The sequence below is a fragment of the Megalops cyprinoides genome, chromosome 23, assembly GCF_013368585.1.
Source record: "Megalops cyprinoides isolate fMegCyp1 chromosome 23, fMegCyp1.pri, whole genome shotgun sequence".
NCBI lineage: Eukaryota > Metazoa > Chordata > Actinopteri > Elopiformes > Megalopidae > Megalops > Megalops cyprinoides.
Window position 1 is genome coordinate 4,298,926 of NC_050605.1, and position 12,126 is coordinate 4,311,051.

General features: G+C 45.1%; 1 protein-coding gene across 3 annotated transcripts; it reads right to left on the minus strand.

The window, feature by feature from the left end:
- Positions 1 to 1,998: 1,998 nt before the first annotated feature.
- On the minus strand, positions 1,999 to 11,541 carry rbm17 (RNA binding motif protein 17). Of its 3 annotated transcripts, none has more exons than XM_036517864.1 (13): positions 11,445 to 11,541; positions 10,773 to 10,931; positions 10,560 to 10,676; positions 9,954 to 10,120; positions 8,733 to 8,842; positions 8,263 to 8,319; positions 7,656 to 7,800; positions 6,824 to 6,975; positions 5,443 to 5,511; positions 4,817 to 4,893; positions 4,509 to 4,607; positions 4,009 to 4,081; positions 1,999 to 2,551 (listed from the first exon to the last, which is right to left on the minus strand). In XM_036517864.1, the coding sequence occupies exons 2-13, from the start codon at positions 10,893 to 10,895 to the stop codon at positions 2,448 to 2,450; spliced, it is 1,293 nt and encodes a 430-aa protein (XP_036373757.1). In that variant the 5' UTR covers positions 10,896 to 10,931; positions 11,445 to 11,541; the 3' UTR covers positions 1,999 to 2,447. The 3 variants fall into 3 exon arrangements, with proteins under 3 accessions (XP_036373757.1, XP_036373755.1, XP_036373758.1); XM_036517862.1 differs by having other exon boundaries at positions 5,443 to 5,514; XM_036517865.1 differs by lacking the exon at positions 5,443 to 5,511.
- Between the last annotated feature and the right edge of the window lie 585 nt (positions 11,542 to 12,126).

Below are 12,126 nucleotides of genomic sequence, written 5' to 3' on the forward strand. Positions count from 1 at the left end.
ACCAATAACAAAGACACGACAAGTGGAAGTAAACAGACAGTCAGCTTAATAGAAACAGCTGGAGACTTTGTGTCTCTTGGAGTTATGCTAAGTGCCTTATAACTTTATTGGGTAGTATCAGTAGCCGGCGGACGGCACTGTACAGCTACTAAATCTTGGCTAAGTGCCGAAGCGAGGACATTATATTATGTCATTGTTGTTTAGCAGATGCTCCTACCCAGAGTGACGTATGGTATTTATCTTATAAACTGGAATGACGAGTTCCACAAATAGGACACCACTAACCACATATGAACAAGCGTCAGCGCCAGACAGGGTGCTCAGATCACGTGTCAACATGTAATTGGAACGCAATATACACAACACAGGGACTGAACCGTCCCAAATACAATAATTACACGTGCCCTGATGTAAACTTCCATATACATAATTACATACAAGGGGAACAAAAGATGATGCTCAGGTAGGAGAAGCCGAGGTGTAGCCTTAAGAGAAGGTCTTCAGTCTGTGATGGAAGATGGCCAGTTTCTCTGCTGTTCTGACCGCGACAGGAAGCTCATACCACCACATCTGAGCCTAGACAAATGCAACATGGACTGTACAGTTGCAAAAGGGGGAGGGGCTTTGGGGGGGGAACAGCCAAGTATCCTGAAGAAGCTGAATGTGGTGGCCTGGCCAGGGCATAGGGTCTGAAAATCGATCGTTTCGTTGCACACTGATGACCCCTGCTGGGCAATCAGGCACCCACAAGCCTTCCTGTATAAAACCGCACGTGAAACGTATTCCTCTAACTCAGTGTTTCTCAATCCTCTCCTGGAGTACCCCCTGCCCTGCATGTTTTAGATCTCTCCCTGCTCCAACACAGCTGATTCAAAAGATCAACTCGTGCTCAGCTGTGTTGGAGCAGGGAGAGATCTAAAACATGCAGGGCAGGGGGTACTCCAGGAGAGGATTGAGAAACACTGCTCTAACTCATGTCTGCCATGCAGGCATGGCAAGGGGGCTGCACTTTGAAAAGAAGTGGCGCTTGGTGTCACGTGTCAGAGGAGAGAACGTCTAAGTGCATGCACTCCCGGATTGTTAGCGGGGGTTGTAGCGATGATCGGCATCTCTATGATATAACTGGGCATTCCAAATAGAGAGAAAATAGGGTAAACCAACATTGGGCAATCCAAATCTAGAAAAGAAGGCAAGGCGGAGTCATCCCTGCAGGAGGTAAAGCACAATTCCCTTATTTTGAAACTCATCACATCAGGGTCACTCCGGGGGCACTCTCTTTGAATACCATGAGGTGCCTATTAACAGTGAAGTCATTTGGTGCATCTACAGTTTCACTGATGACAGATGCATTTATCAGAAGAGGTTGTTAAACAGTCTGCACAGAGATGAATCACCGCCTGCTCTCCAGGAGTGATACTGGCCACACCGATGCGCCTTTGCTACTTTGTATCCTAGTCTCTCTAAGTGGAGCGGCTCAGCTAATCAAAATTAAACCTCCCACGGAGACTTCTGTCGTAATACCCTCAGCGCCGCACACTTGCATAACAGTCCTTACACAGCTGCTCTTCCATACTCTGCGCTCTCGCTGCCAGCGGCCCAATGGCCCGTTCTTGGTGCGTATTTTAAGACCGAAGACTCCGCCTCTCGACACTGTTCTCATTGACTTTGATTGCGTCGGATGCAGGGGAAACTGGGTCCGCGGACGCAGGTTGTCTTGGGTAACGCCGGTTTCGTAATGTAGAATGAAAGGAAAAGCGCTGTAGCATAAAAATAGATGGGCCTGCATTTCAAATCAAGTGGTCTTGTTCTTAATGCTGGCCAGGCAAGGGAAACCAAATGTCCTGCATGTTGGGTAGGCAAGAGCAAACAAACTTGTTTTCAGGAACAAGACGTCTTACAAACTGAGGTGATCTGTGAAGTTTTCAAAAAGGAAAATGCATCAAGAAACACAAACATCACAAAATGTATAAAAATGAAACAAAAGCCTTTATTTTCCGGGTTAGATGTACGAGCTAAAGTCTTGAAACAATGATGCAAGCAACACAGCAGACAGTTCAGTTTACACGAAGGGGAGATGGTCAAACTCAGAACTGCTCTGTACATGTAACAACTACTACTTACCATGACTGCTGATACACTGTTTAAAATTTATTATTTAATTCTACTGGAAATTATTGCGCACCACACTCCTGTTAACTAATACAACAACCCATCCTTTGCACAATGTAATGTTGTAATAGCTACAACAAACAACTGAAATAAAGGGCTGAGGGAGACTTGACTGTACAGTTAGTGATGACTATGGATGTTCACAGGCTGTCGGACAGAAACGCATCACAGTAAGGCGCGCAAAGACGTCCCTCTGCCTTCAGCCTCATGGGTTTGGAGAGCAAGGATGGAGGGATGGGGGGGATGGTGGAATCCCCCTCTCGCTGTCCACACCTGTCTCACACCTGTTCCCCAAGGTCCAACACTCGGAACTTGTCCAGATTGTAGAAGCAGGCCTTCACCACCCGTCCGCCGAAGTATCTTCCATTCAGGTCAACAACAGCTGGAGGGGGACAGAGAAAATGGCTTGGTTAAACTTCACTGCACTTCTTGCATTAACTCATGACGTTAAATTCTGACCAAATTTAAGATTTACTGACCAAAAGTCACAAATAGACAAATAGGATTATTAATTTTATCCTTAAAAACGTAAACGTACACATTCACTGCAGGATGCTTAATGCCGATGCGCTTACACGCTCGGTCCACCAGGGGGATGAGCCACACTCACCCAGACTGAATTCTAATGCCTCATGGAATTATGAATCAGGACTGAGGTGTTTTTATGTCTGGTATATAACCCTCTTACTCAAAGTTATCTGTCCCACTTGTAGGATATGATGTAAGAGCGACTGGTGCGACTCTGGGGATTGGATGTGGGGCAGTGGGGGACAGCAGGAGGGCCCAGGTGAGGTGTGATGCAACACCTGTGGGAATGCCACGCACCTGATTACATATACCGGAATCTGGGGCGATTCTACTGGAGGGCGTCAGAGACCGACGCAATACCCCATGGGAGCCCAACATAACACCCGCGGGAACGCAGCGCACCTGGTTATGTATACCCAAATCTGGGGCGACCTGATTGGATGGCATCATAGTCCAATGCCACCTGTGAATGAGGAGCCTTCACCTGTCCCCAAAAAGCGCTGTGACTTCGAAGGTTTTTGACAGTGAAATGTCTGTTTTAATACCTGAAGGATCCAGAACTGTTTTTCCACTTACGCTCTGTAAAATAACAGCTTTGTTCTCACAAATCCATCTGACTGGCTAATAGTAATTGTTGCTGTGTGCAAATGGAATGTGTGTCTGTCAGAAAGCATCATTTCTTTGTAACATCAGCATTATTGTGATGTTGTTCCTGGCCATCAATACTGGTAACGATACAAATATCTGTGTATTTTTTATTATTTATATTTTCCTTTTTTCTGCCGGTCAGCACTTAGTTGCGTTCGGCTGAGGTGCTGGTTGGCTGGTTTTGTGTGGTATGATTTTTTAAATTAAATACTTCTGTTCTTCCTGCCGTTTCCTGTGTGGCATGCTGACCAGCGCCATTACACCAACACTAAAAGGTTATCAGTGACAGGACATCTTCCTACTGCCATTGGCTGATCAAACCTGCATGTTGATTGCGTGTTCTACCAACTGACCCTAGTATGAGAAACTACCAAGAAATGTTTATTTGCATTTCAAGGAATGACAAATCAATGGTCTCAAAGGGAAGCACTGATGTACATGTGACTATTAATTAATTTGCAAGCTTGCCTGTATGATTAATGAGGTTACAACACAAGAATAAAACTAAATATGACTTGGCTGAGACAATGAGGTGTTTGCTTTGTCTTTCTTGATGAGAAAAGAAAAGTGACTCTTCCTCACATTAGGCAGGGAAATGGGAGCTCTGGTCTAACTGGGAGCAGTCATCTGCTTTCGACAATGCCGCTCAGTGGTCTCCCTCACCTTTGATGGCGGACTCCACTCTCTCGAACTCCAGGAATATCCTGACGGCCTCTTCGTCTGACACACCAGAGATCTGTAGGGGTGAGGGCACCAAGGCAATTCACCCATCAATAAGTTCAACAGGGTACTGCAGGGGTGCTCTGCATTATAAATACTTAATGTGATTTCCAGACAGAATGAAAAATACAGTGTTTCTGCGTGTTTCGAATGCTGAACCTTGATACCGGAATGAGTCATGACACAAACCCCTACCTCAGCAGTTACCACCGTGGAGGTCATTCATTAATTTGCGCTCTCACACATACGGCAGCAGTTATCACCATGTAGATGACAATCACACACACACACGGCAGCCATTGAATATCAAAATCACACACACACACACTCTTACTTTCTTTCTCTCTCAAACAGCAGCAGTTCTTACCTCACAGATGACAACCACACTCTCACTCACTCACACACACACACACACACACACACACACAAGCAGCAGGTCTCACCTCGAAGATCACACACTTGATGACTTTGCCGTATTTCTCGCACTCCTCTTTGGTCTCGGCCTCCAGGTCCTCGTCCACCTCTCCTCTCCCTACCATGTTCTGCAGCAGGAGACACATGGCTCTGAACCGGCTCGCAAATACAAGTCACAACTCAGCAAGTTCACAAGTCACATTCTCATCAATTAGCTTACTTGGATATTTTGTCACTTTTTGACATTGAAGACGAGTTAAGAATTAAAGAGTTTAAAGCTTTAGAGATGAGTAAGTTGGCTAAGCTTATGAAGACCCCCCCCCCCCAGGGTTCTTACCCGCAGTAACACCACTTTGGTGGGACATTTGAGGATCTCTGTCAGTGGGTTGGTATCCGATTTCTTTGCACTGTCCGCTGGAGGGGCAGAATAACGGAGGGAAATGGTCAAATTTTGCTGCAGGAACTAGTCTGTGTATGAAGATCAAAAAAGGCTTCGCCACACTGCACTGGATTAACACCCATTTAACCTGGTAAGGTTAACCTGTCCGGAAGGTTTCACCTGTCACTACAAGCAAACTGTTAGGGAATAAGGAGGGGTACATGATTATCACTCAACCCCTGGTGCTCAAGACTGACAACTACTTGCAGGAGAAGTGTCACAAAGTAACTGTTGAGTCTGACACTTGCTGAATCGAGCTAAAAGGGTTAGCCTTTTCACTTGAGGTTAGGCCTAAAATAAACTCAATTTGGTTTCTAGTTCACTGTTAAAATGAAGGAAAAAAAAATTGAATAAATCAAACTGTGTGTGCGTGTTATGGAGTTCTGCTTCAAGGGAATAAAACTGGCTAATCTGGTTTCATGAATGAGCCTAGATGAAGAAGAGAAATCAACCGAAACTGTGCGTGTGTAAGGGGGTGGGAGTGACAGGCATGAGAACGTAAAAGCAATAATGAAGACTCAAACCTGCAGGCCCTGTGCTCCAGTTGGGCATTTCACCCGCGGGTGCAACAGAAACACTCTGACTGGATGCTGCTGCTGAGGGACAGACAGACAAACACACACACAGACACACACTGAGGCTAGCGTCGCCATGGTTACACCTCAGCACCATTACACAAGGGGGGGCTGTGACAGCTACTGTCGTGCACAGACATGTCGCGACAGCAGGTGATGAAGAGCACACTCGGCACTGACAGGACGGCAAAGGTCCGGTTTTCATGGCAGCTCCTTTTCCCAGCCAATATCCTTTCTCAGAGACCATATGGGCGGAGCATGACTGCAGGAGGTGGGACTGCCTACAGTGGCAGGTTTTATATTATGACATCACTTCCTGGGTAAGCTCTTCCTCTGTGGTGTCAGGGCATGTGTGCTGACTGTGGATGAGCTTGCTTTGGAAGACCTTGCTGACAGAGGGCACACATCAGCTACAACAGCAGACAACCACTCTATGTGGAAACTTTGGCAAAACATTTCTGAAATATTAAACCAAAGCCTCCAAAGGCTGTGGGACAGGCTGAGAATCTGAGGTGGAAACTGAACCAATGACATAAATTGAACCCAAAAATAAGGGCTGGGTTGAATCAAACCCTTGACCCAGATGCTAACTGCAAGAAACCCCACCCTCCTGCTGACTAATAACACAGGAAGTCTTATCATTGCCCAGAGTTTCTTTTTGGCCGTTGGCAGGTTAGTCAAAGATTTGCTTCCATGTAAACCTAAGGGATCCAGGGGTTAACATCAGTAACAGCATGCAGACTGAAAACTTTCACCATGCTGTTTCTGACATGATCAACAACAATAAAATCACAAGTAATCACAACACAAATGAGAAAGTGCTCAAAAAGAAACATTTCTGAAAACAGACACATCAACTGATACTCTTGGAACTAGAAACCAAGGGGGACTTATTCTAGGCCTTGGACTTATTCTGCTGCTAATAACTGATGTTGGAAAACAGGAAAATGCAAGGTTAAAACACACAGGTTACTGAATTTGAAGACAAGAGGGTCAAAATGGGTCCCCTCTGGTTAATTTAAGGGTTACCAGGCTCTGTGTATGTGCATGCATGGAAGAATAAATGTATGCATATGTGTGCCTGAGCGATTATGTGCATACCAGTAAGAGCAAGCACATGATGTATGTGGTAGGAGCTAGGTGTATGTGTCTGTGTGGCAGTGTGTGTGTGTGTGTTTGTAAGTGTGTGTGTCTGTCTGTGCATGAGCTTGGCAGTGTGAGTCTGTGTGTGTAATTGTGTATGACTGTGTGTGTGTGTGTGTGTGTGTGTGTGTGTGTTTGTATAAGCGTGTATGAGTGCAACGGTGTGAGCACGAAAGCGTTGCTGTACTCTTTTCGGTGACGTCGCCTATGATGATCTTGCCGCCTCTCTTGCTGGTCTTCTCCACAGACAGGGCGGTGCTAAGGCCCTGCTCGTGCTTCCCCAGGCCCTGGCCCTCCCGAAAGCCGTACTTCTGCATGATCTTATGGGCCACAGTCCCGCTGCAGGAGAGAGGCAGGACACAGCGCTGACCCCCAAATACACCACTCACATCTCACAAGCTCAGCCATTAACACAGGTAAACTGGGACTGGAACCCATAACCTTCAGCATGACAGCGCAATGCTCTATTCACTTGTACTGCAGAAACACAGTGGGTCCTACCTCCTTACACCTTCACTTCTGTCTACCTAGTGTCATTTGCCTCTCCCTCTTACCCGTTTTAAAACTAGTGCCCTGTACCTGGGTCACAGTCAAACCTCAGTCACCTCTATATCCCCCCCCCACGGGAAACTGGGATTCATCCAGTTCTTGGTGTTAGTGGTGCTCAGAGTCAAGGAACAAGAATATGAGTCACAATCTCCTTTCTTCCTCTTTTTTGTTTTCATTAATGGATTAAGGACCCACACCACTCAGAATAAAATAACTGTTGAAAAAAGTTTGTTCATTATGTTGGAACAGTAGTAAGACTACGGTAGAATGTCAAGATACAAAAAAGATCACTATCAGAAAAAAGTATACAGAAAAAAGTACTTTTTCTTTAAAACAAATGTTTCACATATGCGCCTAACAGAGTGGAATTACAAAAAAATAATAATAAAGTGTTGATGTTTTAATGTCAGACTGATATTTCTCCAAATATAAGAAATTAGGTTATCAATTTATGTAAAAAGGAAACTCACCCCATGTTGGCCAAGAAGGAGTTAGCAGGTCCGGGAGGGGAACGTGGGCGGTCCGAATCCTCGTACATGGGTGGCGGGATGGCAGCTTTCGACGAGGGGACACGTGGCCTTGTCTCATCCTCGTACCCGTACCCTGCGGCCAAGACTGAAAAAAAAAAAAAAAAAAAAACAATATATGATACCCAGCGCCATTTACCTATACTGCGCTCATCCTTCCAGGATCTTCACAATTATGGTCCGTCAGCACCCTCTTGTGGCGAGTCTCGCACACCACAATCCCCCATACATGCCAAGCCGAGACAACTTGTCATTAGCAATAATGAGTGACTGAGCATATATGCAAAATTTGCCATTGAGCCCCCCAAGAAAAAAATTTTCACTGTAAATGGTGCTCCGTCACATAAAACTGAACCTCCTCACTCCTCCTCAGAGAGAAACTGTCAGGAACACATTTAAGTATTTCAACTAAAAGAAAGTTAGTGAGTAAACAAGAAAACAAATACACTCCATTCTCTCTGATGATATAAAGAACATAGGAGTCTCCCTATCACAACGATACAGGTGCTGCCTCCAGGAGTGGAGCTGAAGTATCAGATTCTGTGCTTACGCTCTCTGTCCTTCTCCACCAGTGATGTGGGTGGGGCAATAGCAGCTCCACCCATACCTGAGAGATAGAGGGGGAGAGAGAGAAAGAGAGATATCAAGAGCTCAGACTCAACACAATTCACACACATACACACAGAGATGAAAAATTATAGGGTCAAACACACCATCCTATCCAAATATCTAAACATTCCCTCCCATATGGATGTAATCTAATTTAACATGGAATCATTAGATTTTTATTAAATTTAATTAAGAATGTTCTGTGATCTTGCACAGAATAGAACTATACTTTTCACTGCCATGCTCAACGTTAACTATATAGTTAAAATCATTAGTACCTGAATCCAATTTAAAAATTCTGAATCAACATTCATAGCATCACTAATAACAGAACCCAACCTAGTAATAATTCTTAATGTTCCCAATATCATTAACAATACCAGAATCTAATGTAATAATTCAAACACTCACTCCGTTTCCTCCTCTCTTTCTCGTAGTCCTCCTCTTCATCAGACTCTCCCTCTGTTGGGAAACGGGAGAATCCACTGGGGGCGCCGCCATCGTGACGCTCCTTACGCTTCCTGGTCACACAGACACAAGGGGTGCACATGTCAGTTGTGTACACAGAACACGTACATATTAGTTGCACACAAAATACTGGGCGTTCTGCTGGACTGGATCTGAGGTCCGACAAATTCAACAAGACCACTTGAGCAAGGTATGCTTGAATGTAGCCATGACTGCTTTATACTCTCTGAGTGTTGTCATATACATGCTGCACTGCATGCTACCGGGTGGAAATTTTGTATGGTGTTCAGTGGATTTATACTGCGCATACTCTGTACTTCACTTTGTAGTCACGTTAACAGCATTGTGCATTACCTGTGGGATACAACATTAAATGAACTGTAAATCTACGTATTATGAAACGTGTTACATGCTGTGGGCTGTGTGCCCCACAGGAATCAGGCTACTCCATACGTCTCTCTCCTTGCAGTAACATCTATTGTGTGTCACGTACTACCAGTGTGGCAGATTATCTCATGTTCGACAGATTTATATATTATGGTAGATTTATTCTGCAAGTTGTGCGTTGTGCAGGTGTTGGGCTACTCTGTACTTCACTCTCCCTGCAGAAACACACACGGTGTGTTGCAATTTAAAACATGAGTAGATTATTTTATGTATAATAGGTTTAGACCAATACATTTACATGGTAGATAGTAGATTTACATCTGTATGGTGGATGTGCTATCTGCTGGGGTGTTGCGCAGGGATCAGGCTACTTCACACTTGGCTCTCATTACAGTAACATGCATAGCACTGTGCACTACCAATGTGGCAGTTTATTTTATGAATGGTAGATTTATACAATATGGTGGATGTATTGCTGATATTGTATGCTGAGGGCTGTGTGCCCTGCTACTCCATACTTCTCTCTCCTTGCAAAGAGAACATTGCACATTACCATTGTAGTAGATTATTTTATGAATGATCGTTACACAGTATGGTGGATGTATTATCTGGCTATGTGTCCCACAGGGATTGGGCTACTCCATAAGGCTCTCTCCCTGCAGAGAGCATTACACATTAGCAGTGGCAGGTCTTTTATGAACGACAGCTGTATGCAGTAGTGCAGATGTATTATGTGCTGAGGGCTGTGTGCCGTGCAGGGACGGGGCCGCTCCATACTTCTCTCTCTCCTCGATCTCCTTCTGCCTCTCCTGCTCCCGCTGTCTCTGCCTCTCCTCCCGGTGGCGCTTCACCACCTTCTCGTAGTCATTCGGGAACATCGGGTCGTACTCGTCCGCCAGGGGGATCAGCACGTCACCCGAGGAGAACCCGCCCGGGACTGGGTCCTAAGAGTGTGGAGCGGGGCAGAAAAGGGGCCACGGAGCACACGGGTCAGTCTGGCTCAAACCGATCACGTCAGCGGCAGTAATGTTCTGTTCATTCTGCACCGCCCTGACGTTTCGGCTCTGTGACCCAATCATCTCTGACGGAGCGCTTCAGTTTTGTGGGGCTGCTGCGTGATGTTGCTCTCGTGTTTGCATTTTTTGTGCCGATTTGTATCATCACTATGTGCTGTAGTACTACTGATGTGCATAACGAGCCTGCCGATAAGAATACCTGCAATTTCAGCAACGGTAGAGAGAGGAGTTTCAATACATTAACATTCTGTGGCGGTACCATAATTGTTCTAAGTTGTTGGAATCGTTTCTCAACCTCGTGCTTTTGCGGGATCCTACCGCAAACGGTGCCTAGACGAATCAAATATGACTGATTGACAGCTCTCACCTTGAGCCCTGCGGCCACGTGCGGAGGCGTGTCTGAAATCTGTCTGTCATCGCCAGAGCTGCCCCTCTTCAGGTCGATCACCGGTGCCAGGACCGTGGTCTGCTTCGACCGCTGACTCTGGATGGGCGAAAAAACAACGTTATTTTGTGCCACCCTGCCCCCGCCTGTATAGTGCCTTTATGTTTCCTTAGACTGGATATCTCGCCACGTTACCTTTGCCTGTGTAAGCGCAGCCTTCTTCACCTGCAGCTGCGACTGCAGGAGCTTGAAGTTTTTGGACCAGCCTTCGGTCTTGGTGTCGCTGGTCTCCACACCCAGATCATCGTATAGGGACATGTTTATTGGAATGCAGCTAGCTAGCCAAGGACACACCTCCAAGAAAGACACATGGATTTTCAACAGTTAGTTGATGAAATGAACCCGCGTAACGACAGCAACGTTGATCTTAATGCATCAATATTACAATACAAAGCTGCTACATAGCCAAGTTTACCGGTTATCAACAACCAAGACAGAATAGTAAACAACACAGTAAAACAGACCCGCTACGTTAACTAAACAGCATGCTAATGTTTAGTTTGCAACAAACTTTCTTGCTAGCTGTTCTGATAACATGTGATTTACAAATAAGCACCTATCTAGCTAATCAAACAGATACTGGCTAACATAAACTAAAGAACGAATGAAAGTGAAAGACCGACAGTTAGCAAGTTAGCCACATACATCGCTCAACCAATGCATTCACTGGATACCTGGATACTGACTTTGCTAACAAGCTAGCCAGATGGCCATCTGGCGGGATACGTACCACGTTTTAACTGTAATCATGCAGCTAGCTTGTTAATATTTTTATAATGGACAAAATACCGATAGCTGTTAACTCACTTGATCCAGTACAGAAACCCCATGCAATACACCTTTATAAGGACCTCTATTTTACTTGATATTTTGGACAACACCGTAAGACTGAACTACCGCACTCCAGTCGACACACATAATCAAAAAGTGCGTAGAGATAGTCAACAAGAGGAGTCTTCGAACGCAAACGCACCGTGTTTTTCTATATTGCCACCATGCGGTAATTCACTGCAATGACACCCGTTGTACTGTAGCATTTTCAACACCAGGGGTTGCTGTAAATTATATGAATCGCTACAAAACGCATCGGACAAAAATTGGTTACTCATATGTAGAAAGCAGGTATTCGCTATAACATGGTGAGACAAATAGGTCTGCCATTAAAAATGTAGACATCACAATTAAGTTACGCTGAACCATACTGAAAACGTTAACTCAAGCAGACTGAACAGATACAATTCCAAAGCAGAGCTACTCAATGTTTCAATTACATTTATTCATTTAGCAGACGCTTTTATCCAAAGTGACTCACATAGGTTACAGTTCTTTACAATGTTACCCATTTATACAGCTGGATATTTACTGAGGCAATTTTGGGTTAAGTACCTTGCCCAAGGGTACAGCAGCAGTGTCCCGGCAACCTTTCGGTTACAAGTCCGGCTCCTTAACCACTATGCTACACTGCCGCCCACTAACTTAACTGCAGTGA